General features: G+C 41.7%; 1 protein-coding gene across 1 annotated transcript in view; it reads left to right on the top strand.

Annotated features, from left to right (window-relative positions):
• Positions 1-24,339, top strand: part of WNK2 (WNK lysine deficient protein kinase 2) — a 109,332-nt gene that overhangs the window by 37,200 nt on the left and 47,793 nt on the right. The window contains exons 3-8 of the mRNA XM_050904678.1: positions 4,241-4,413; positions 5,395-5,615; positions 9,207-9,364; positions 19,820-19,908; positions 20,793-21,012; positions 23,720-24,008. Coding sequence (XP_050760635.1) covers positions 4,241-4,413; positions 5,395-5,615; positions 9,207-9,364; positions 19,820-19,908; positions 20,793-21,012; positions 23,720-24,008 — 1,150 coding nt within the window. The remainder of the gene's footprint in view (positions 1-4,240; positions 4,414-5,394; positions 5,616-9,206; positions 9,365-19,819; positions 19,909-20,792; positions 21,013-23,719; positions 24,009-24,339) is intronic.

Genomic DNA, 24,339 nt, shown 5'->3' with positions numbered 1-24,339 from the left:
AAGAAGCGAATAGCTTTCAGTGGTTTGATGCTTAAAACTGACCATGCAGTTATAATCTGATTTGCAACAGGAAAGCTAGGAAAATTAATGAAGAAAAGGTAGCTTACAATTTATAACCTCTTCTTACCACTTGTTTAACATCTGGCTGTTAGATTGCCCTTCATAGTGAAGGATACATTGTATAACCCCAACCCAATTAACGCTTTTATCTTATATGAATATAGATACCTATATGAATATAGATAGCCAGGCTGTATGTGTGACTGGACGGTGTCTGCGTGACTGGTGATGCTGTGCCTGAGACGCACCATGAATGCTCACTGTTGTGGTTTATTCCTGCAGAAGCACTCCATAAGCACCTAACCGCAGGAGCCCAGAGTAGCTGTAATAATAAAATGTCAAATTCTCAACGCAGGGTTAAGGCAGCCGGCCACGGATCAGCGTGGCTGCACTGGGGAATGTCTTTGTAAACCAGCCTGCTTTGTAGGCTGCGTGGCAGCGGATGCAATCTCCTACCTGCTCTTGTGTTTTGTATGACTTGGTGCTTTCGTTGCTGCCGGGCATGATTCTAGCTATGGCACTGCAGTAAAATAACAGGCAATTGATGAGTTTGCATTGTGTACGTATTTGCAAAGCTGATCCATCTAAAGCTCTGAGGGTGAGAAGGCTCGTTGTTGCTGTGTCCACTCCCTCTGGTGCTGTGCCGCTGACAAAGTCTGTACTGAAGCCTTTTAAGCTGACTATTCTTCAGTTTATTAAGATGGAGAAAGAAGTTAAATATACAGATTCTTTCTTAGCAGTAACACAAACCGAGCAGCTGTCTCGCTTCTTGCTTGGTTCTGTTTAACTTCAGTTTGTCTGGAAAAGTTGAACCAGCTCAGTGCGATTGCTGTGGACTTTTGAAGGTTGAAGTTTATTTTGGAAACCTTGGCGCTAAGTAGTAGGCTTGAGAAGCTTTCAATTATTTGAAATGGAATTACAATGTTGCCTGCTGAGCCAAGACTTTATGTCCCAGCGAGGAGGGAAAGAGCCAAGAAGTGTGAATGCCTTAAAACGAGACGAAGCGTGTAGATATCTGCAAATTAATATTGGTATCTCGCGGATCACATTGAGAAGAACGTTTTCCAAGTTTCAGGTCTCGTGTCTTGAGGAGGCTCAGAATAGCAGTAATGCCATAAATGCCGTGGAGCAGACTGAGCAATGAGCTTGTTTGTCAACTCGGCGTGATGCCGCTGTTGCACTTGTGAAGCTATGGAGGAGCAGGGCCATCGTGTGTAACAGCATCCCTGAGCCTCCTTGTTCGGCTGTGCGATGGTGTAAACATCTGCTGCTGCAGATAGCATGATGGTTGATGACTCCTTGGGTAAATCTGGGAACTTGCTTCATTCCCCCAAATTTATCAAAATTTGGGTTATGCAAAGTGATGCCTTAAATCCAGTTAAGTGGATTAGCTTTCTTTGGCATGACCTTTCCAAAGAATCCTGTTCTCCATCTTAAAATTTGATGTCCTAAGGTTGTTTCAGGCTTATACCCTTACCTTCAGCATAAGGATGTTTCGCCTTGTGTGGATTATATGATGGGGAATAAGCGTCTGTGACCCCAGTGAAGGTTTTTTGGGTTTGGCTTAAACCCCGAGTGAGTCACGCAGTTAAATGCCTTTTTTTTTTTGCTGCTTCGGAGTAGAAAACACTTCAACTGTTAAGCCCTTTCAGAAACAACTTATGCTTTGGTCAAAGATTCATGTGTCAGGTTCAGCCTGGAGGGATTTAGAAAAGGTTGTTTGAGCCCTTACAGTGGCGGAGACCCCTCCCGCGGCGGGGAATGCGGCGTGCGAGGGCGGCTGCTCTGCCCCAAGCCCTGCCTGGGCGTCTTCCCTGCCCTCCCCTCTCCTCTCAAGTGTTAGTACTGGACCCAGGCTTTCTCCTGAGAAAGTTGCTTAGCTATCATTCTGATGGAAAAAAAAAATCCAGATTCTTTCTACTGTAGTTATAGATAAAACACATATTTGTCTTCCAGAATCACTTTGTTGCAGTTGCCCAGCTTGCCATCTTATACTTTGAATTCAGACAGCAGCCCAAATGATCCTGCGCTCATAATGTGTAGAATATACAGAATATGATTGTCTGCGATGTCTGAAGGATGTTTTTAAAAGTTACACTTAAAGCAGCAATGGAAAATTTCTCACAGGGCTCAGAAATCTGGAAATGAGAGTCAAGGGGTACGGTATTGCTTTTTTTTTTTTAATTAGAAGGTTTTTAAAAAACTGCTGGATCTGTGTCACCGCCTTTTCCTTTCTCTGCTAGCCCACACTCTGCTCTTCCTGTCTCACACAAGGGCTTGCTCCTTTTCCTCCTTAATAGCAGTGTGTCTGATTTATTCTACAGGGTTTAAATTAAGAGGAAACTCAGCAGTAGGGGAAGAAGTGATGGATTTGAAAGCAATTCTCAGGCTTTTCTGCCCTGGCTCATTAGCTAGCTTGCTTGGTTTTTTTCTTTTCTTTTTTTTCTTTTCTTTTTTTTTTTTTTTTAAACTTAGAAAAAACGCAGTTGCTACAGAGCAGCAGCAATACTGCTCTGCCTTGCTCTCGGCTGTTGGCGTTCACCGTGCTGCTGCCCGCCTGTCCCCGGCAGCACCGCTGGGTGCGGGGTGCTCCCGGCTGCCCTTGGGGATCCGGGCATCGGTCCCCACAGGGCACCCCGCTGCGCCAGCCCAGATGGCTGCTGTTGCTTGGGGCAACGTTCGCTCTGATGCTGCTCCGTAAAACGTAAAGAAAACGGAGAACCTCCTCATCAGCCGTGGTGTAAAATGGAAATGCTTGCCCCACGCACGCACACTGCTGGGGAAGCAGGTTTTCTGTCTTCCAAGAAGAGGCAAAGCATCATCCTTTCAACCCGGGTTTTCCTCTCTTGAAGACTCTGTGTAAAGCTGACTTGTTTGTAGCCACGGAAATTCTCATTCCCTATTGAGTTCTTTGCGATTGCAGATGAGGGCAGGCTATCAAAATGGCGGTGGCCTGATCCCTCTGCATCTTGGTTACAAATCAGCTGGGTGCCAATTTGATTCACTACATATATGCTCTTACAAACATGCCTAAGTGAACTGAGAAAAGGAAAATGTCTGAGGTTAAAACATGAACTAATTAATCTGAGTGATTTGTGAGCCTTTCCTTCTGCAAGTAAGAACAGTGACACAATTGTGCCTTTTAAAGAACGAAAAAGCTTCATTTCTAGGGCAGCGGAGGGAAGTGCTCCCAGCCCGACCAACCGTCCAGGGGAGACAAACCAGAGGGTGATGGTGTGGTCTTCAGTGGAACTCCTGTTTTGCTCTTTTATGTAGTCTGAAGAGGCTAGAGCATGCATCTGAGCTGTTCGTTGTCGGGGCCTCCATGTTGCTACTGAGGTCCGGGCAGCCCAGTAGGCCTCTGCTGAGCTTGTGGGGAGGAGGAGACGGGCTCTGTGTGCTCCTTCCAGGGTCACTTCACAGCCTGGGATTTATGGTAAATGCTCCTACATTTCTCTAGGAAAACCAGAGTAGTAGAACATGACATTCCTCACATTTCTAATCCAAAAGAATAAGCATTTCCATGCGGCCAATGTGCAGCCTACAGAAAAGGCTGAAGGACAGCTTTAAATCCTTCCTTTGTCAACTTTAAAGAGAAGCCTGTAAAATTAGGCAGAACAGCAAACAACTAGAAAAATGTATGTGTTTGGTTTTTTTGGAGGGGGGTATTGTTTTAATTTGTCCCTAGAGAAATGGGGTGGGCTGTACAGCCCAGCGTGGTCACTGCCATAACATCCCAGGGGCAGTCGTGGAAGGTGGTGAGCAGTCACCGCTATAAAAGACAGCAGCAGCTTAGCTGTGAGGACATTCGTACCTGGAAATGAAATCCTGTGTGTGTTACTCTCAGATAACGAGCCTCACAAAACCAAAACAAGAAGTAAATAGCTGTGTGTTCATCCGTCAAGCCACGGGTGTGTTTATGTTGCCTGAAATATTAATGCTGTCATGTAGCGTAGCACAGACATCTCTTTGTTTGGAGGCGAGTCTTTGTCTTCTTGACACTGGATTTAAGGCGAGTGCCCTAGTTCATACACGCTGCTCATCTCTTACATAAAAGATTTTATAATTGCTCTTGATACAAGCATAAAACAAATCTAAAATTCTGAATACCCTAGCAATGCAGTGCCTTTATTTTATTTTGGTCCGTTCACTACTAATGATGTCTTATTTTGGACTGTAGGACAGAAAACTCACAAAGGTAGAGAGGCAGAGATTTAAAGAGGAAGCGGAAATGTTGAAAGGTCTACAGCATCCAAACATTGTGAGATTTTATGACTTCTGGGAATCCTGTGTAAAAGGCAAAAGATGCATCGTGCTGGTTACTGAATTGATGACCTCTGGAACACTAAAGACGTAAGTACTGTGCTCCTGGTGAGGAGGCTAAGAATAGCAATGGAAATTTTTAGAATAATCCTACTTTCATATTCTGAAAAAAGGCATCTCCAGATAAAAGAAAAAAATGGAGCTGTTCTCTGGTGTCTGTCATTTGTCCCTGCGTTTGAACTGCATTGATCTGACAGGAAGAATTTTGGCCTCCATCTCTCTTTCCCTGCTCTCCTGTTTCAGTTATGCAACTAGAAGTTGTTCTCTGGTGTGTTTCATCTTCTGCCTGTGACGTTTTAATTTGTCAGGGTGTGTTTTTGTGATTGCTTTTGTGTTTGCATTTGCATGTTTTGTTAGAAAATTCAGATAGAAGAGCACTTGAATGGTAGAATCTCTTTTTGAAGCAGAAGGTGCTCTAGGTTATCTACTAAACAATATTAATTAATAGCTTTTGGTACTGACAGTCTTGTTAAGGTTGATATAAAACAGTTGGCATGAATTCTGGAACAGATTTTCGGCCCCAATGGGAGCAGTACTCATCACTGCATATATCCAGTGTGCTACCCTGCCAGTGCATTAGCAGGTTCTACGTTCTTCCAAAACGTCCCCTCCTGATCAGCGTTTTAGGTAAATGGAAAAAATGCAGGTGCGTGGTACAGAGGTCAAAGTCTTGTGGTTAAAATTAAGCTTCAGTATTCTTCTGATTTGAATATATGAAACATATTCTAAAGCTGTTCTCTGCATGAAGTGAATTGCTGTACTATTAGACTTGCAAATATTTGGTTGTATTTGCACCAAAAATGCTTATTATCGTCCTCCCTAAAAATGAATGCTCTAATTCCTCCTTTGAAAGGATCTATTTCTTTCAATTTTGTGACATTTCTGAGCTGCTATTATGGCATCTAATAAGGGGCTTTTATCCAGAATGGAGTTTCAGCTGTTAAAGCCCCTAGAATCTCTGATAACACTTCATTTTCTTTATACTCACTTCTGTCTGTGTTTGTGCTCTAGGTATCTGAAGAGATTTAAAGTGATGAAACCAAAAGTCCTGCGTAGTTGGTGCCGGCAAATCCTGAAGGGTCTTCTTTTCTTGCACACAAGAACTCCACCAATAATTCACAGAGACTTAAAATGTGACAATATTTTTATTACTGGACCAACTGGATCTGTGAAAATAGGAGACTTGGGTCTGGCAACCCTCAAGAGAGCTTCGTTTGCCAAAAGTGTAATAGGTAATCCTCCTGTTCTCCTTGGCTTCCTTCTGTTGGTATGGTGGTTGTCTTTTTAATATCTTTCTTTCACATTTTGTGTTAGTGTTTTTTTCACTCGTAGGTTGGTAGTAGAGACTAAAGTGGTTTTGTGACTGTTCCCTTTATACTACTATAAAAATCTCAATCAATATGAAATGGCATCATGACTTCCTCTTCTCCTTCCTTCTGTATCACAATGGTAAAACACTTTTTTTGTTTTTTTAATTGAAATATTACTTGGTATCCACAAATCCTTCTCCTCTCCTTCAAAAGGAGCAGCAAGGGTTCTCAGCAGCTTGTGTGCATCATCCTCCTGAGGACAGGCTCAGTGCCTGCCGCGGCGGGAGAAGAAAAGGTAGAGGAGAGGGAAGAGAAAGGATGCCCTGCTCTCTCCCTAACAAGGGAGTGCTGCAAAAGCCTGGGAAAGCCCCCGGGAAGTCTTCTGCTTCCAGTGATGCTGGGATAGGGACGGTTACTTTTGCTGAAGGGAGAGGCAGCAGTGCCCTGCGGAGCCGGGCTTCTCTCCTTTGCAGAGAGGTGGTGGGGGAGCTGGTCTGGCTGGAACACCTTATCCCCGTTTCCTGGGGCATCAGCAAAACAGGCTGCTTCTGCAGGCAACTGCAGAGCTCATCCCTGCCTCGACGCCGTCCTGGCAGAGTCCTGCTGAAACATCATCTGCAATTTATTAAAAATCAGTAGGTACGCAATTAAAAGAAATTTCCACTAGGATATGCAATAGCTGATGCCCTTAGGTGGTGCCCGCGTGAGGAGGGGTAGAACTTGGGTTTGCTTGAACTGGGAGGACGTTTTCTGAATGACTGAAGGACGTCGTTTCCTTGCAGAAGTTACATTTAATGTTTTCTGTGGAAATGTAACGTTTTCTTGAATTCTCAAACATTTTGGGTTTTTTACCCAAGCTCCCATAGGAAATCTCCCCTGTTCAGATCTGTAGGTGATGGGTCTAGGAAGCCACAAATTCCTGAAAAATGATGCTGAAAGTGGGGAAAGTTATCATGCACGTAGTTGTATTTCAGCTTACAATATAAATGGAAATTAGATCCTAGGTAATTAGAGTTAGCAAACTGATAGTGACAACCACTGTTCCCTTGCTATATGTGAAAATAGCATCCTATCTTTCAAGCAGTAGTTGCTTAAATAATTATTTTAGTATATCAAATTTTCAGAGATTGTAATTCTTTACAATTAGTTGTACAAAAGTATTGACCTTAATACTTAGGGAGCCCAGTATCGTTGAAGTCAAAATGATAGAAATTTTGGATATGTGCTTGGTTACTGTGGGGCTGCTTAACCTTGTTGGTTTTAGTGAAATCATGTTGGTTCATATATGTTACGTTTCTCTAGTTTTTAACTTCTAATAGTTGATGGGGGTTTTTCTGTTGAGGGTCAGTATTTCTTCACGTAATTTTTTTGCAGTATAACAATTGTCCCTGGGACATAATGGAATAATATCAGTAATACCGATACTGGGAATAATATCAGTAATACCAATACAAGTTTTTGTAAAATCCGTTGTTACCACAACACCATTAAAGCACGCTCATGTCTAAAAAATTCAATGCTGAAAAGGGCTGCAGGCTGCTGGCAAGGTGTCTGCATTCATTTTGGCAATATAACCAAGCTTATCTTTTTCATGAGTAGTGCTACTCCAAGGAAAGAATTAGGAGGGCTTGGAAACACTGGTGAGATGAGTAATTCTGCCCCCTCCGTAGATGTAGTAGCTCTAAAGGAATATTAGTAGCTGCAATTTTACATTGGCTTGAACGGAATGAAGTCAGCATGGCTGAGGTCCAATTTTTCCCTTGCTGCGTTCGTGCCATCGCTGATGCTCGTCTGACCTTGCGGTGTATCTCTGCAGGGAGCCGAGCCAGGGCAAAACTCCTTCTGCCAAGAGGAGTTGAATAGATGCTGAGTGGCTTTACATTTAGGTGGTCTGTTTTGTTTAAGGACATGTGTACGTATTCCTTCCCACCCCCAAGGGATGGGGGGAAAATGTCGTTTTCATGCTATTTTTGGAATGGTGTCAAGAATTTCATTTGCTTCTTAGACTATCGCTATCATTTTTTTCAGATTTGCTTTAAATGCTCTGTAATGCATGAGATTCACTCCTGCCTCTGAGTCTTGTTCCTTCTAAAACAAGGCAGCAGCTCCAAAAAACATTCTCTGTGGCAGTTGTTAACTGTTTCAGAGCAGCAGACACCGCCTGCGTGACAGCTGGGAGACAAAGCCGAAGAGCAGGCACTAAGTTAAGCTTTTATGACATGGGTCTGGCTGATTTACAAAGGCTGAGGGAATGAGTGTCTTTGAGGTGGAAGGAACGTAAACAAGGGGAGAGATCGATCCTAAATTTTGCAAGATGAATTTTACAGAAATGCTCATGCTGAGGCTTGTTTTGTGAGCTAGACCAAGTCTGCTTCAGAAAACGTGCAAAAGCAGAGCTTTTACTGACAGATCCTGATTTTAAGAGACATCATTTATGTTGCCATTAAAAAAAAAGCTTACGGCAAGTCCCCAAACATATACGAGAACTATTTTTTCCTGGTATATGTTACTTTAATTACAGTTGTGCTTTTGCTGCTGATGTAGAGCTGTCATAACAAAAACCTGAGGGACCCACCAGGCTGCCGCGGGGCTCGGGGGGGGCAATTTGGGTGCTGAGGCGGCTGCTGCTGGGCTGGACAGGCAGAGTTCGGCCGGGTCCTTCACGTGGCCCGAGACCTCTCGCGCTCCTTTTGGCATCCCAGTGCTCGTGGCTCGCTGGTCCTCTCCCGCAACACACGACTGCATTGATCTCTCTTCCTTCACCTTTTCTAAATGTAAAAAGGAAATAAATTAGTCTTGACTCCTAAGCATAAATTACATTGAGATACAGTTCCTGGAATAAATTACTTCAGTGTTAAATTTTTTCCCTTTTGCTTTGTAAGACCACACTTTTGCAGTGTTGTAAGTTTGCAGTGTTGCAGGCGTTGTAAGTCGCTGCTTGTCATAAAGCTGCAACTTCCCGTTATGAAGCAGTGAGTACGGTGCTTCACTTAGTATTTATCCAGTTGCATCAGGTTTCTGACACCTTAATCCCTGTTGAGTACGACCTTATTCTGTGAGTAGCCTCATTGATTTGTCCCAGTAAACCAGTGACAGAATTAGGTTTAATGTTTTGTGTGTGACTTTGCAGGTGATCAGTGATACTACTTGCTTTCAAAGTGCTGTCTGTCTGCCAGGTGGTTGCTATGTATCTCTGGAGGAAAAAAAAAATGCAGATTTGTGTTGATAAAAACAAGAGTGAAGGTTCTCGTTCCTTCTTTCCTTGTCACCTCCACAAGCCTGTACACATCCCTCTCTCCGCCCAGAAAAAGAAACCATTTCATGACTCCCAGTATGGTCAGGCAATGTGCCATATCTCATTCTCTTGTTCATTTGGGGTTTTTTTCCCCAATAATCTTGCATGCACCCTTGCACAGGTATAATGGGCACACTTCTTACAGGCGAAAAAGATGGTGGTTAAAGCCATTTAGACTTTATCAAAAACTTACATTCTTTTTGTGCGTGTCTGTGTAGGTACACCAGAATTTATGGCCCCGGAAATGTATGAGGAACACTACGATGAATCTGTGGATGTCTATGCTTTTGGAATGTGCATGTTGGAAATGGCTACCTCAGAATACCCTTACTCAGAATGCCAGAATGCTGCTCAAATTTACCGGAAAGTAACCTGTGTGAGTAAACATCCTTAATTTGTATTGGGATTTTGTAATTTGAAGGTTTAAAAACATATTTCGATGAGGTGTCAGTACTGTCGAACGGGTAGTGTGTTGTAGGAGTTGAGGTATCTGAGCTCTGGGTTACGCAAACGTGTTACAGGTTTATTTGTAAGCTTGTAATTCCACAGTTGGATTGTGTTTGACTGTACTGCAGCGGTGTAAAGTATTTTCAGTAATCTTTGTTGCTGATTTTGTCTCCATCAGCCAAAAATACGTAAAACTTGGGAAGAATGAGCAGGGAAAAATCTTTGCTCTAGTCTTGCCTCTTAAATGGGGACTTTTCAGACTTGATCAAGTTTCCCACAAAGCTAAAAGGACTAACTTTCAGGTTACAGCCTAAATACTTATTTATATGGCAGAGGATGTTTGATTCAGATTTCCAGCACAGATTCTCTTTGTTTGTATGTGTAACAAATTATCTGAAGATATAAAAGGGAAAAGATAGCAATGTTTAGTTTTGGAGTCAGCCAGAGGGGCTTTATATTTGTATTTTGGAGCTCTGCAAGGTCTGGTAATCCCCAGACAGGAACCATGGAAATGGGTTTGCTATGTTTTCAGGTGGGGTTAGGCTGGAGGAGAAGTCAATCTAAAATAATCTCTACACTGAATAACATACCCTCTCCAACATTCTCACCCCTAGATGATAAATGTATTTGTCTATATGAGCTGTACTGCGAATGCCTGAAAAAACTCCTGAGTCTGTAAGATGCTATCAGATTGCAAATCACTGACTGCAGAGAAATGAGACTTGCCAAAGGCTTTGGCAGCTGTAGTTATATTCTGTTCTACTTGGTTAAGTGAAACCAAGAGTTACAGGAGGTTTTTTCAGGATAGATTATGTTAAACAGACTGGTTTGTCAAAGATTTTCCCAGGTGGTACTTTCCATCTGGTTGTTACAAAAGAAGATAGTGAGGTGTGTGGTTGGGCCCTCGTGCATCACCAAAAGATGCAGTCTGCACACTCGGGATGTGAAGAGGGTAATCCTCGGAAGAAAGCTGCACCAAAATTTGCAAAGATTAGCTACAGATAAGGTTGCTTTTCTTTCTTTGATCTACAAGGTAGAAAGAGTAGTTAGGCTTACATAGTAAATATATTGAGCGGATCCATCTCTCGGTCTCCAAAAGCATGGTCCCAAAATTAGTTTGTATTCCTCTTATCCAACTGCTTGTTATGAGCAAAAGTCTTCCCAAATGAAACTTAGTAATAACTGGTTGATTTTTGAAAGGTACTTGAGACCACTTGCCTTCTCCAAGAGGTTTAGTGAACCAGGCTAGTACAAATACGGTTCTGTGAAATCCTGCAGTCAGCAAACACTGCTCGAGGTCAGAATTGCATTTTCTGACTTGCTCTATGCTAATCTCTCACACGGGATATAGAGATGGTTTCATCAGATACCCAAACACTCACACGTGCCAGATGATGGGTTGATGTGCAATTTAATTCCTATAGGTATAGTTTGTATTGTTCAATATCTGTCTTTTCCCACCACTGAAGACCGGGATGTCGGGAAGTTGGTGCTCTTGTTGTAGATTGCTGTGCTAACCAGCTGTGATGATGCTAACCTGGTGGGAGCGGGGGGATGCAAATGATTTGGGAGTCTGTGTTTAAAAGTTGAATTCAGTATCACAAGACACAGGAGGATGTCCCTGCTGGAAATGAGAGAGATGCCATGACTTTCTGAAAGCAGGAGGACACATCTGAAGGGGGGAAGCAGCTTTATCCCGTTTTTGTGTAAACCATTGCAAGCTGACATTTGTAGCTTCGTAAAGCTGAATCTTTCCCAATGGACTGCAACCCTGATTTCTGGTAGCTTAACTCTTCTTAGAATGTTGCTTTCAACCCATAGCTACTCAGAAATAATAATAATAATTTAAAAAAAGGCATCAGAAGCTGCTCAGCAGTGCAGTTAGCTTCATCGCTATGGCTGGAGCAGCTCCCTACGGCGCTGTAGGGAAGGGAGTGTGGGCAGAGATGGGTCTGCTGGTTTACTGACTGCAGGCCATTGCGCTCTGCAGCACGGGCTGGCTGGAAACGCATGTTACATCTTCTCACAGAAATGAAATAGGTTTGATGGCTCAGTGGAGTTGCTTGCCTGAATCCTTATGAGGACGGCTGCTTGTTCCACATCGTTATTTCACGGTGCTTTATCACATTGTTATTCCGCTCACTCCTCCCCTACAAGGAAAAGTTTATTTCGTTTGGCACAATGGCTTGCTGGCTTCATTTAGGTATGTAGTCCTTCAGATACCCTCTAAATGCCATCTTTGTAGGTAGCTTAGGAGACATCTCCTTGGGCTCTAAAGCTCCACATGGTGATAACAAGAGTCTCTTCTAATTTTGGGCTCTGGGACCTCATCTGCTGAATGTGATACCGGTCTTGTAAGCCTAGATACTGAACGGCTTTCATGGGAAGTGTAGGGTGTGTTACCTGCTGCCTTGGACAGGCGTTGCATGAGCAGCGTGCCTCATTTGTTTTTGGGGCTGCCCTCACGGTTAGCTGATGTTAAGGTGACCTGGGTATGTGTGCATGCATCTAGAGCCACAAATAATATAGATGTCTTCCATTGCTCCACATACCCAGAGAAACTCTGTGTACAACTCTTAGCCATCTGGAATATTGGTAATTAAGACTTCGTAAGACTCCTAAGCTTCATTTATCAAAGCAATATCCAAGATGGCAAAGAATAATGATTAATCAGAGGATTCCTAATTAGATGTTATATTTCAATTTGCAGACTTAAGTAGTCATTTTTTTAAACACTGATGAAAGCCTGAGCCAACTCATTTTCTGTGGCAATAACCTTTACATAGCTGAGGATTTTATGGTAAATTATTATAACTTTGTAAAACTGGTCTGATACTAGCAACTTTAGAGAGATGGAAAATAATGCTTATCGTGAAGAATAAGTAATGGCGGAGAAGCTGTTGAAAGGTCACTTTATTACTTGTAAGGGGTGTTTTTGAAACAGAACAGTGTAGCAGGGAAAGCTGAAGCAGAAGGCGTCAGGTACAGGCACGGAGGGTGTGTTTACTGCGTCTTTCAGCTGAACTCGGGGCAGTAGCAGCAGGAGCAAAGGCACCGGGATTCCTTAGATGGAAAAATTGGCATTACTGTCATTCCAAGGAAAGGGTTAACCAGCTCCCTGTGGAGAGGGAAAAAGCCCTGTCGCATGCCATGAGCCGCCCGAACTGTCAGACAGGGAGGAGGAGCAGGGGGTGGACCTCTTGGTCAGGGTGCAAGAGGAGCAGCGGCGCCCTGGGGGAGATCCTCCATCGCAGAAGGAACCTCTCTCGTGGGCTCAACAGCTTCTCTAGAGGAGCTGCATCTGCGGAAGAGCTGGCGACAGCAAGGGACCCCGCTTCGACCCGCGTGAGTCGCCCAGCCGGCGCCGCGGGGGCTGAGGGAAGCTGCTGCTGCTGTGGAGGTGTAGGAATTTGGGGTGTGGGGTCCTGAGCCATCACCAAACGGTGAGGTCTGCCCCGTTAGCTGGGGCGGTGACGACTTACAGACGAAAAAACTTTGAAATCGCTTTTCATGAAGAGTTAGGGTTGGTCATGCGGCAGCTATTGCTAAGTGTTGGGTTTTACTAGACTGAAATATAGTATAGAAATGGAGCGTAGACTAAACCCAAGAGGCTGAATTAGACTGTTTTCTTCCCAGTGTTAGATGAGGTTTGGGGCTCTCACTAGAGCAGGAGGTGGCCCTGACCACCTCAGATGAGGGGAGATCAATGGTGCAGTGCTCCTGAATGCTGTCACATGCTTCAGCCTGTAGGTGAGACATTTACTTAATTTTTGACGAAACTGTTTTTTTGCACCAGAAACGTAAACAGTATTTTTAGGGTTTTAGACTGAGGGTCAATGTAATGTAAAAATGTGATTGCCATGTCTAGTTTCCTGATGCTTCTATTTTAAAAATATGAAATAAAATAACTCACTTTTCCTGCCTTGGGCTCAGCATCGTGGTGGCAACCACTGGAGGTGCTAATAGCATCTGAAGGGGTCGGAATTGCTTGCTAGTGTTTGCATCAAGCAAGCGATTGCTTGCTAGTGAAGGTACAATAACCACCTTGTTCTTTAGACTGCCCGTTCCCTCTGCTGCCCAGCACAGTCAGTGTATTACTTTGGTTTTACCAGTAGAATATCTTTTTCAATTGTTTCTACTCTGTGTCCTAACACTCTATCAAACTCTTGCCTGCTAATAGGACGTAGGATACATCTGAAGTCATAGCTGTTCAAGTCACAGGCATTGGTACTCCCTATTGGTATAGAAAATAGAAACATTACCTTTGAGACATTACTGTTTTGTTTTAAGATAGTATGCATTATGCATTTCTGTAGTGTAAGATTGTTATACTTATTTATTTCAGTGACCATATTCTCATGGCTTAAAAATGCTGCTTTAGTTTTCCACTCTTGTTTTTACATATGTGTAACTGTATGTATATAATAGTCCACCATAAAGTGGCAGTCATTTTCGAAATGTACAGAGGGGCTCATCTGTCTGTCAGATGAGACATGCTTGTTACAACTTGTCACCTCTCTCTGCCCTTTCAGCCTGAATTATGGAGTGTAAACATAGAAAAAGTGGATATGTAACATAAATAGAAAACATATTTTTCAAGCAACAGGTCCAAGCCCCATTTACTGCAGTTCGCTTTGAGTGATTTCCTGGTCAGCATATTTGCAGTGACCTTCATTCTGATGCCATAATCTCATTTTTCATGCATAACTTGATGGTTTTTCTTAGTCAGATTTTTTTTGTGTTTAATCATTCTGCCAAGTGATTTTGATGTAGACAATAGTGATGAAACATCGGAGTCTGTGACCTTCCCATGCAGCTCCAGTCCAATGTTTTCTTACTGATGCGCTGCAGAATGCACAGCAGACCAGCTGTATCTGCCGGGGGTTCATGGTGACCTCGTTGGGTTTAGCAGCACAAACTTGCGCTTTAAAACAACCCACGTGTTTATAGTGTTCTGTTTTGCATTTTAAGTTTTCATATTGTTTGTCGTGGTTTAACCCCAGCCGGCCACTAAGCACCATGCAGCTGCTCGCTCACTCCCCCCACCCAGTGGGATGGGGAGAGAATTAAAAAAAACAAAACCAAAAACCCCTCGTGGGTTGAGATAAAGACAGTTTAATAGGACAGAAAGGAAGGAAAATAATGATAATAATAATAATAAAATGGCAATAATAATACTAAAAGAATTAGAGTATACAAAACAAGTGATGCACAATGCAATTGCTCACCACTCGCTGACCGATGCCTAGTTAGCTCCCGAGCAGCGATCCACCCCTCCCGGCCAACTCCCCCCAGTTTGTATACTGGGCATGATGTCATATGGTATGGAATAGCCCTTTGGCCAGTTTGGGTCAGCTGTCCTGGCTGTGACCCCTCCCAGCTTCTTGTGCCCCTCCAGCCTTCTTGCTGGCTGGGCAGGAGAAGCTGAAAAATCCTTGACTTAGTATAAACACTACTTAGCTACAACTAAAAACATCAGTGTGTTATCAACGTTATTCGCGTACTAAATCCAAAACATAACACTAGACCAGCTACTAGGAAGAAAATTAATTCTATCCCAGCTGAAACCAGGACATTGTTTCTTTTTTATAAATGTATTGAATGTTTTCTCAGCATTTGGAGCCTATATTTGATATTGCCCATACAGGTAGAATAAATGCTATAGCTGTAGCACAGCAACAACAGACAAATAACGTTATGAACGACATTGCATTGGCTTTTTGTGTGTTTCGGATATCTTCTTAGATCCTGCAGATAATCTTCTTAGATTAGCATTAGGATTGAGTATCATTTTGGAGTGAAATAGAGATGAGTTTATAACTGCACACAGTGATCTCACTGCTGAATGTCGTGGAACAAAATCCTGACAAAATTGCGAACTTTACCTTCACTTTATTGACTTCAGAGAGTGTGTGGTAGGGTGGAATTTCAGTTGGAAACGTGGTTTCAGCTTTTTGGGAAGAGTTTTTTTTTTCCTTTTCTAGGAACTACATGAGTCTAGAGACTACCTTCAGGTAGAAGGTGGAGTTTTAGTCCAGAGTAGGCTGTATCTAGACTAGGAGGGCACCTTCTGGGTGAAAGGAAAGCCTTTAGAAAAATTACTGACTGACATGGGTCAGACTTAACATTGACTTGTCTGGCATACGCTGTGCATCTTATAAAGCATTACGTGTTACTCTTTCAAAAGTGTGCTCTGCTGATGGAAAAATGACAAGCGGCTATTTTTAGACCTCTGAAAAACCAGCTTCATGTTTTTGCCCCCAACATGGAGGTTAAAACTTTAATGTTCTGTATGTACCTGACTGTAGACTCAACTATCTTATACTGGAGTGCAATGTGTTTCAAATCTAATGACTTCAGAAAGAAGGCGAGGCGACTAAGTGGTGGTGAGGGATTCAAAGTAAATCATCCTGTTTGAGACAGAGAAATTCTCGAAAGGGAGATTATTTGATCTTCTCTCATTTTGCTCTTGGGTTTTTTATATATATGTGTGTGTGTGTGTGTGTGTATATATATATATATATAAAAAAAAAAGCATTTAAAGAATTTGTATGAAAAAATCCCTGTGCACCTTATGTCAACCAGTTAGCCCTGCATTTCAGGTGCAGGCAGTGGTGTTGAATTTACTTTTGTTTACAAGACGGCTGTACAGTTTTCAAACTGTCATGGATAATTCCTTAGCTAATATACTTTGAATTTTGGTGCCATGTTTCCTTGGGAATGCTCAGCAAGACAGATGGCTTTTGTATAAATGAGCGAGATGAGTCCTTTGACTGCAAATAGAAGCCTGCGTTTCGCCTAAACCCCCTTCGTTGTCGGGAGGCTTGTAAGCATCAGGGCACAGCGCTGTAGGGAGGGTTTGTGGCATTGCAATGAGATGGCCTTGGAGATTTTAATGAAGAGCAAGGAGTAAAAGCATACTACAGCATATGGGCATTGAGAAAACACTTTGGCAAAGCAGTTCTGTTCAGTGCTTCACTGTGCATATTTTGTCCTTGTTTGGTTTGGTCATCTATTCATAGCTTAGCTGCTCAGTAGATTAATACAATAGATGTTCGGAGAGGAGTCAGTGTTCCTTCAAAAGATGTTGAAAGTAAAATGGTGTTTGGAGGAGTTGCTATTTTTTTTGTGGAAGCCATTTGTAAGGTCAAAAATCAGGGTCAGTCATCAGGGATCTGTCAAAAGGACCATTTTCAGGCAAACCTGATTTCTAGATGCCCAGTATGCCCTGCCCTGCTCCATCCCAGTCATGTCAGAGTTCCAATCGAACCATGTAAATGAAGATTGTTCGTGAATTCTGGAAAAGAAAATTAAATTGAGAGATACTGTGACATGCCTTATGCTATTTGTGTCTCTCATATGTTCAATTTGTGTTAAGATACCCATGAAGCGCTCTGCAATTACAAAAAGCAATTGGCAGGTTCCCTTGAGTGCGTAGATACGTGAGCAATATATTCCTCTAGGTAGCTGACAGCTCTTCAGGTAGTATGATGAAAGTTGCCTCTACTGCTTTGTTGGGGGCGGGGGGAGGGTGGTGGTGGTGTTTTTGGGGGGTTTGTGGGGTTTTTTCCCATTTAAATTGATACCGATGCACGTTTGTAGGATATTTTTCAGTAAACATTAAGCTGTGGCAGATGATGGTCTTTATTACCCATTCTTCCTGATAAGTGTCACGGAGATGGAAGTCAGTGGTCTCCTATAGCAGACTGGAGTGTTTGAAAATGTAGAGGTTTGTCCTATTGCTTTCCGTTGTGAATTACCGAAGATTTCTTCAAACTCCTCCCCATCTGAGAAAACGATAGGCTCCTGTAGCTTTAGGGTATATTAGGGCATAGAGGATTCATGCTAAAAAATGTCTTTTGGTGGTACTTTGTTTTCTTTCATTTCTAATTCAGGTATCGGAGCTCTCTTAAACACTCTTGACACACTGTGGTGTGCTTTTGCTTGTTTTGAGCAAGCCTGGGCTTTGGTAGGCTAGGCACTCCCTATCATTTTGACACATTTTTCTAACATACAAAATTTGAACCCTCATCTCATAAGTGAGATTTAGGTTCGCTTAAGCAAATAATTCTTTTCAGTGGGTCACAGCCAGCCAGTCACGTGTACGGATTATTTTGTTTTGTTGCCACAAGAATGGTTTTTTTTGGATCTCAGCAGCTCTCTGCCTAGGCAAAACTGGGAAGCTGAGTCTTCGTATGACTATTCCATCTTTTTTTTTTTTTTTTTTTTTTCAGAATTTGAGTTACATATTTCACTCTTGAGTTTTAGGACAAAAAGGGAGTGGTTGACCTGAAATAAATAAATAAATCCAAGTTTAAAGTCGAATCTGAGGCTTGAATGGCAACAGAATGTTAATAAAAAGATAAAAGTATAATCTGATGCTGGAACATTCAGAAATTCTCAGAGAGGTGCCAGCCCTCATTGAAATTCACCCATAAAATTTATTCAAGACTAAATTCAGTGAAGTACTTGCAGACACTTTCTGAAATACATGTTTTCTTTTTTTTTTTTTGTCCAAGCCAGCATCAGGTGAGCCAAAAGTCCACTCTTCAGGACTTCAGGCTTCCTTATCTGTCACTGCATGATGCGTTATTTACTGTTCTTTCAGGGTGAAACTTTAAAAGGATTTGAATGGAGTTAAATGTCCAAATCCCATTCAGTTATGTGCTTAATCAGATTCTGGGTTTTTTAGATAAAGGAAATCATGTTTCCTTTTTATTCTGCTTATTGACTTCATTGGAAATACTTGGGTCCTTAAGTAATAGGGTCTAACTGCGGAATCTGTTCCCAAATTAATTTTGTCAAATTTTCATCCATGTACATCTTGTTTTAGTATGTAGAGATGTTACGTGTTTTTTAAAATGGAATCAATTTTTTTGTGACTTAAGCTGAACATTGCAAATAAAAAGGATAACTTCTTTCATTGCCACTCTTGTCATCTATAGCTGAATATAGACATGAAAAGTATTCACAGGAAATCTTCTGTTGAACTGAATGGAATGAGTTACCAGCGTTACAGATGTTGGGTACCTGTTAGTTGCTCCTACATCGTTTGACAAGGAGAGCGGTAGGGTGGCCTCGCTGGAAATGACGGCCGTTCCTAACGGAGCATCCCTTCCTCCCTGTCTGCAACCTGGCATCAGAAGAAATGGTCACCCTGGGCTTTGAAAATGCAGAGCTGCACGTGTGTGTTCATTGCCCAGGTGTTCCCAGAAATTATTTTTTAGTATATTTTGATTACATGTACAGAAAGATGACATAATATATAAACTGTTATTTAGCCTGAGAACTTGCATACTGCTTCTCCTACAGTCTCTCTTTATGTTGGTAGGATTATCTGTTATTTTAATTAAGAGGCTATATACCCTCAGGAGAACCATGCTGAGTTAAGATCTTGGTCCTGAAATATTCGAAAGTAGGGAGAGATGACCTATGACTGCCCTAGAAGTGTGTGTTTCTTTTAAATCCTCTCCATCTTCTTGAAACAACCCCACCTAACCTGAAAGAAATGCAAACTCTTCCTGTTGCACCTACGTCGAGCCAGAGCTCCTGATGTGGAGAAGCGGATTCTGCTTCTCTAAGTTTTCTTCTGCAATGAACAGTTGGGTTTTCTCCTTGAAAGGCCATGCTCATAGGTTAGCTGTTCCCAATATAGAACTGAACACCATTCCCAGCAAAAATGTTAACGTTTGACAGAGATTTAACTTGATTTATAGGTTGATTTATAGGTTACACCTGCTCTGCCACTCGTGCTGATGAGATTCTAACTATGTGCTGGGGAAATGCAAGAGCAACACAGAGCTGTTGAGCATATTCTCCTGCCCCCTGCTTGGTCTTGGGGTGGGGTTTTTGGGGGGGTGGGGGTGTTGGAGCGTGTTGGGGACATATTAAAACAAAAGATTTGTGGGAAACAGGAGTATGGAATATTCCAAGGTATTTTTGACTCATTCTTGAAACTGGCTATCTGAAGAAAAACATGATTATTTGTCTTTATTCATTTAGTGTTTTGAGAGTTAAGGCAACAAACATAAAAGGAATAATTTCAGAAAAGAGTTATTTTGAAAATTTAAAATTGGCTGTTTCTTGCATATTGACTTCAGAGTCCACAGGATCTAAAGGTAAGGTTTGCAAAGGTTAGTAAAGAAAAAGGGAGATTTGCCCTGCGTATGGCTGAGTTCATGTACAAACTAGTGTGCTTATTTTGAAGTGCAATGGTACGTAGAAATATGGTAGCCCTAAATCTTCAATTCAATTTTGCATTAAGACTAACAACTTTAAAGTATTGGTTACTCCAAGGATTGGATTGACTGTAAAATGTAGGGAAAATGTCCTTAATTAAGAGATACCATTTTTCAAACTAAATTGTTTTTCTCTATCCTTTTAGGGTATAAAGCCAGCAAGCTTTGAGAAAGTTACTGATCCTGAAATTAAGGAGATAATTGGGGAGTGCATTTGCAAAAATAAAGAAGAAAGGTTTGTTTCAAGTAATCAAGTTTTGTATTAAATAATGTGTATGCAGGGATTTCAAAGCTGTCTCTGGATTTTTGTTCTGGCCTCTGGGTCTCCCCTGTGCAGGAGAAAATGCAGAATGGAAATACAAATATAAATGATTGCCTGCTTTCCTGCCGTGTAATGTCAGGATAATTGAATAAATGCCATTGTTGTGTGTCTGTCTCTCAGCTTCAAAGAATAAGGTCAGAAAGCGTCGTTGTGGACATGCGAGCTAGCATATTCTAGCATATTCTGGCATAGCCGTCCATAAAATCTCACTCAGGAGGTTCTGCGTGGAGCATCGAGTGTGGTGGAGGTCAACCACGAATGCAACATGGTAGATTCAGCACAAGCTGTTCTAGCAGATTCCATTGACCCCTTCACCTCTGGATATGGAGACAAATTGTGCCTTGTTTCCAGCTTTGGTTTTAAAACCTAATCTTCTTATACTGGCCTCTCCTAGATGAGCGCATCTACTGTTCAGTATTTCTTAACTTCCACAAATACAGTTTTTAGGGACCTCAACTGACTACCTAGAGGGAACCTCTTTTTTTAGTACTCTTTAAGCTCAGATACTCAAGCAAAGTTGAGCAAAGCTATAATCTGCATGTCTGTACTTGCTTGTGTTGTATGAATGTTGCTGAAGCTTTGTGAAATAGGAAATGTCATTTTTTCAGCAGTCCTCAGGAACGCTGAGGTGTCTATGCGCTGAGGTACTATGTCTTTTTGCAAAGAACAAAATTTGTTATGGATGATCACCAAACATACTGTAAATGTTTTTGCCTTTAACAGCAGTTTCTTGTCACAAACCTCTTTGAAATTGCTTAAGACTTGCAGTATTTGAATATTCTTTATATCCATTGCAGATATGAAATTAAAGATTTATTAAGCCATGCCTTTTTTGCTGAAGATACTGGGGTAAGAGTGGAACTTGCAGAAGAAGACCATGGTAGGAAATCCTCTATTGCCTTAAGACTCTGGGTAGAAGATCCTAAGAAACTGAAAGGAAAACCCAAAGATAATGGAGCCATTGAGTTTACTTTTGATCTGGAGAAGGAAACTCCTGATGATGTTGCACAAGAAATGGTAAAATAAACTTCTCCTGACAAAAATGTATATATATAAAGTAGTGCATAAATCTCAAAGGACAGGAGGAACGAGTCTGGTAAAGTTACTTCCACTTAAACCATTCCAGGTGTCTAGTTTAAGCAGTTTGCATTGATTTCAGAATGAATGCTGCAGGAAAGGGGTAAACGGGGAAGAACTAATAACTGAAAAATACTATTTACCAAGTATGAAAACAGATGTGTGAAATGGCATTTCAAATAGCTTAGGGACCATAGAGGTCTCTTCTACTTTTATATTTTGAAAACTCTTCTGCCAATTTCTGTTAGCTGTTGAGTGTCTTTAAATTTGTTTGGAATCTGTTTAGTTTCAGACAGCAGCTTGAAATAAATTAGAAGAGTTCAAAAGTTCAATCACAAAATATTCTGCACTGAATTCTTCAAAACACTTCTTTCCATCTTTTGTCGGTGTTACTTAGGAGGAATGTAGATGAGGAAGGTCTGTGGTCAGCCACTCTATCGCCAAACATAAATGGGAAACTAGATTCAAGCCCACTGCCCAGAGTTAGCAGTAAGCTTTGGATTTTTTTAACAGATAAGTTTAACTTGGTGAATTTCTGTATCTTCCTAACTTGTGGGGTTTTGTTAGAAAAACTATTTTGTGTTCCAGTTTCACTATGTAGTCCTTGAACTCGTATTTTAATGATGTCTTTACTGCAGTTGTTTAGGTTTTCTGACGTCATGGAGACATAGAATCAGTAAGCACTGAGTCAAGGGTCTGAATTTTCTTGTGCTTGCAGAAATGTTCCTATTATAATCTAAATCCCAAGGGATCCCATTTAATGATGTTGTCATCACCATTCCTGTTCTGCCTAGCAGGCACTCATTTTGGTAATGTTGCCTTACTATGCTTGGACTCATCACCGTGTACTCCAAATGTAGTGGGAGAAATTTAGGCGCCTCTGTCTTGTCGTTAGTTTGAAGTAGGTCCAATATTTTTTGAGCAATGTATTGTTAGAGAACTCATTTCATTTAAAAGTTGCTCTGGTACGGTTACTTGCTGTTATATTTTGCATTTAAATATTTATGGAAATATTTGGGATTTTGAAGTTCTGTAGGTTACTTGGCCCATAGACTATACCCTTTCCCAACTAATTTTAAAACCTGTGTTTTACTATTACATTAACAGTTACCTAAGTGATTACATATGAAATGCTTTCAAACTTGAGGCTGTTGGCAGGGGCAGGCAAAGGGGGACATTTATTCCTAAATGTCTTTTTCTAGCCCTTACGAATTGTGGAACACCAAAGCCGTGTACTTTCATCAATTTGTGTTGCTTTATGTGCTGTGGAAGAGAAGAATGCGGGAGACCTTTTGAGTACGGGGAATTCTTTATCATTATTGATGGGTTTTCAGTAGTCAGGCATCCCAGCCTGTCCAAACGCTGTGGGCAAAAGGAACTTAAAACGTTCTGGTGGGTTTGCAACCTGAAGTTACCTTTCACAACCAGTGGGTACTGTAAAATAGCATGTCTTCATTAAACTTTAACCATTCTCTATACAGAGATGTAGGAATAAGAATTGTTTAAAAAAATTGTTCATGGGGCAGGTTTTCAGTGCCTTCCCGTTAAGCTTTGTCATGAAGAATCTACTAGGCACATTAGTTAATACCATACAAGGTTCTCTGGACCTGTGTGGTGGTTCTCTCGAGTAACTCCCTTCTGTTGTTAGTATTTGCTGGATCATCGGTTCAGGAATGTCAGTAAGGTCTGCGGACATAGGCAGTGGAAAATACCCATAGCCATCTGCAGCTGTATTTTAAGCTGCTTTGCACCTATTAATTTTAAACAGCGAAAATCTAAGCTGTAAAACTGTCTCGTGTTTGGGCAAGAGCAAAGAAGGAAAACCTCTAGATTTCCTCCATGTATATAAGTGCTTCTAAATCTGTAGAATATGCATGTTAAGAATGTAGGGAGAGCAGACAAATCTCTGGTAGGTCATTATTAAACTAAAATTCATACCCTACGCTGTAGGAGATTATGCAAACAAATGGCGCAAAGATGAATTTCCATTTTATCTGTTGAGCGGTTGAATTCTGAGAAAGCCTGGTCCCCTTTTCAGTCAAATGTGAACAGTCTGCAGACTCAATGGTAGGCTTTTTCTTTATAAAAGTCAATCAATACTGACTGACTTTACCATTTAAGAGAAGTTAATTTGAGATTAAATTCTGTTAACATCTTTTCCTTCATGACTTGCTGTGATATCAAGCACGGTAATTTGGGAAACTGTGTATACTGGAAAGGTTAAGGCAATAAATTCTGATTTAGGGTTAGTATGCTTTACTCAGTTGCATTGTTCAAAGATGGTTTTTTCGTCTTTTGACTATTCTGTTTGTCTCGTCTCCCCCCCCAAAAAAAGGGAACCCATCTGCAGTTAAACTTGCTCTCTTCTCAGTGGATGTTAACTGGTGAATAAATTGACCCAATATATATTCAGGTCTTAGAAATTACATATTGTTGTTTTAAAATGCATTAGGGATAGCATTTTTATGCAAAAAACCCCCATCAAGCTCTTGGGTGCTGTTCTTGTGAGGAATAAATATGTAATTCATGTTATTTCAAACTGATGTTTTCTCTGTTAGGGAGACATTCGACTAATATGCGTGTGAGCACACGTGTGCATGCACATCCGTGTGCACCTAATCTTGCTAAGTTTGTGCCTCCTCTGTAGATTGACTCTGGATTTTTTCATGAAAATGATCTCAAGATAGTTGCGAAGTCAATACGTGACAGAGTAGCGTTAATACTATGGAGAAGAGAGAGAATTTGGCCTAGGATGCAGTCAGAGGAACGTCGGGACTCTGAATGCCTGGAGAAGTTGAAGACGCCGCATGCCCAGCAGGTCCAGGTCACCTACCTTTCTCACACCGGTCACCATGTCCTGTCGGAGTCGGAGGAGCCTGAGGCGGACCAGCATCCCTTTCAGCAGAACCTGCCCACCAGCGTCACGTCCGTTGCATGTGAGTCGCGTGTTGGTTTTGTGCGCACGCGGTGATGAATGTCCGAGGGTAAAAATCGGCGATGATCTGAGCTCAGCGGTAAGATGAGCTGCTGTGCGTGTTTTTGCACAGTAGCTTGAAGAACGCAAGCATCTCGGACAGATGCCGAACAATTTTGAAAGAAATAAAGTTTCAAGAAAAACTATATTATGTAGCGATAGCTCCTCCTTCAGTAGCAATAAATGCCGAAAACATAATATATTTGTAAATGGAAAAGCAAGGAGACCTGCTGCTAGACACAAAAAAATACATGTTTTCTGTGCCAGGTGGTGGGATCAACACTAAGTTTGTG

The sequence above is a fragment of the Gymnogyps californianus genome, chromosome 13 (genome assembly GCF_018139145.2).
Source record: "Gymnogyps californianus isolate 813 chromosome 13, ASM1813914v2, whole genome shotgun sequence".
Lineage (NCBI taxonomy): Eukaryota > Metazoa > Chordata > Aves > Accipitriformes > Cathartidae > Gymnogyps > Gymnogyps californianus.
Note: the sequence above shows the minus strand (reverse complement) of the source record. Positions and strands in the feature narration are given on the sequence as shown.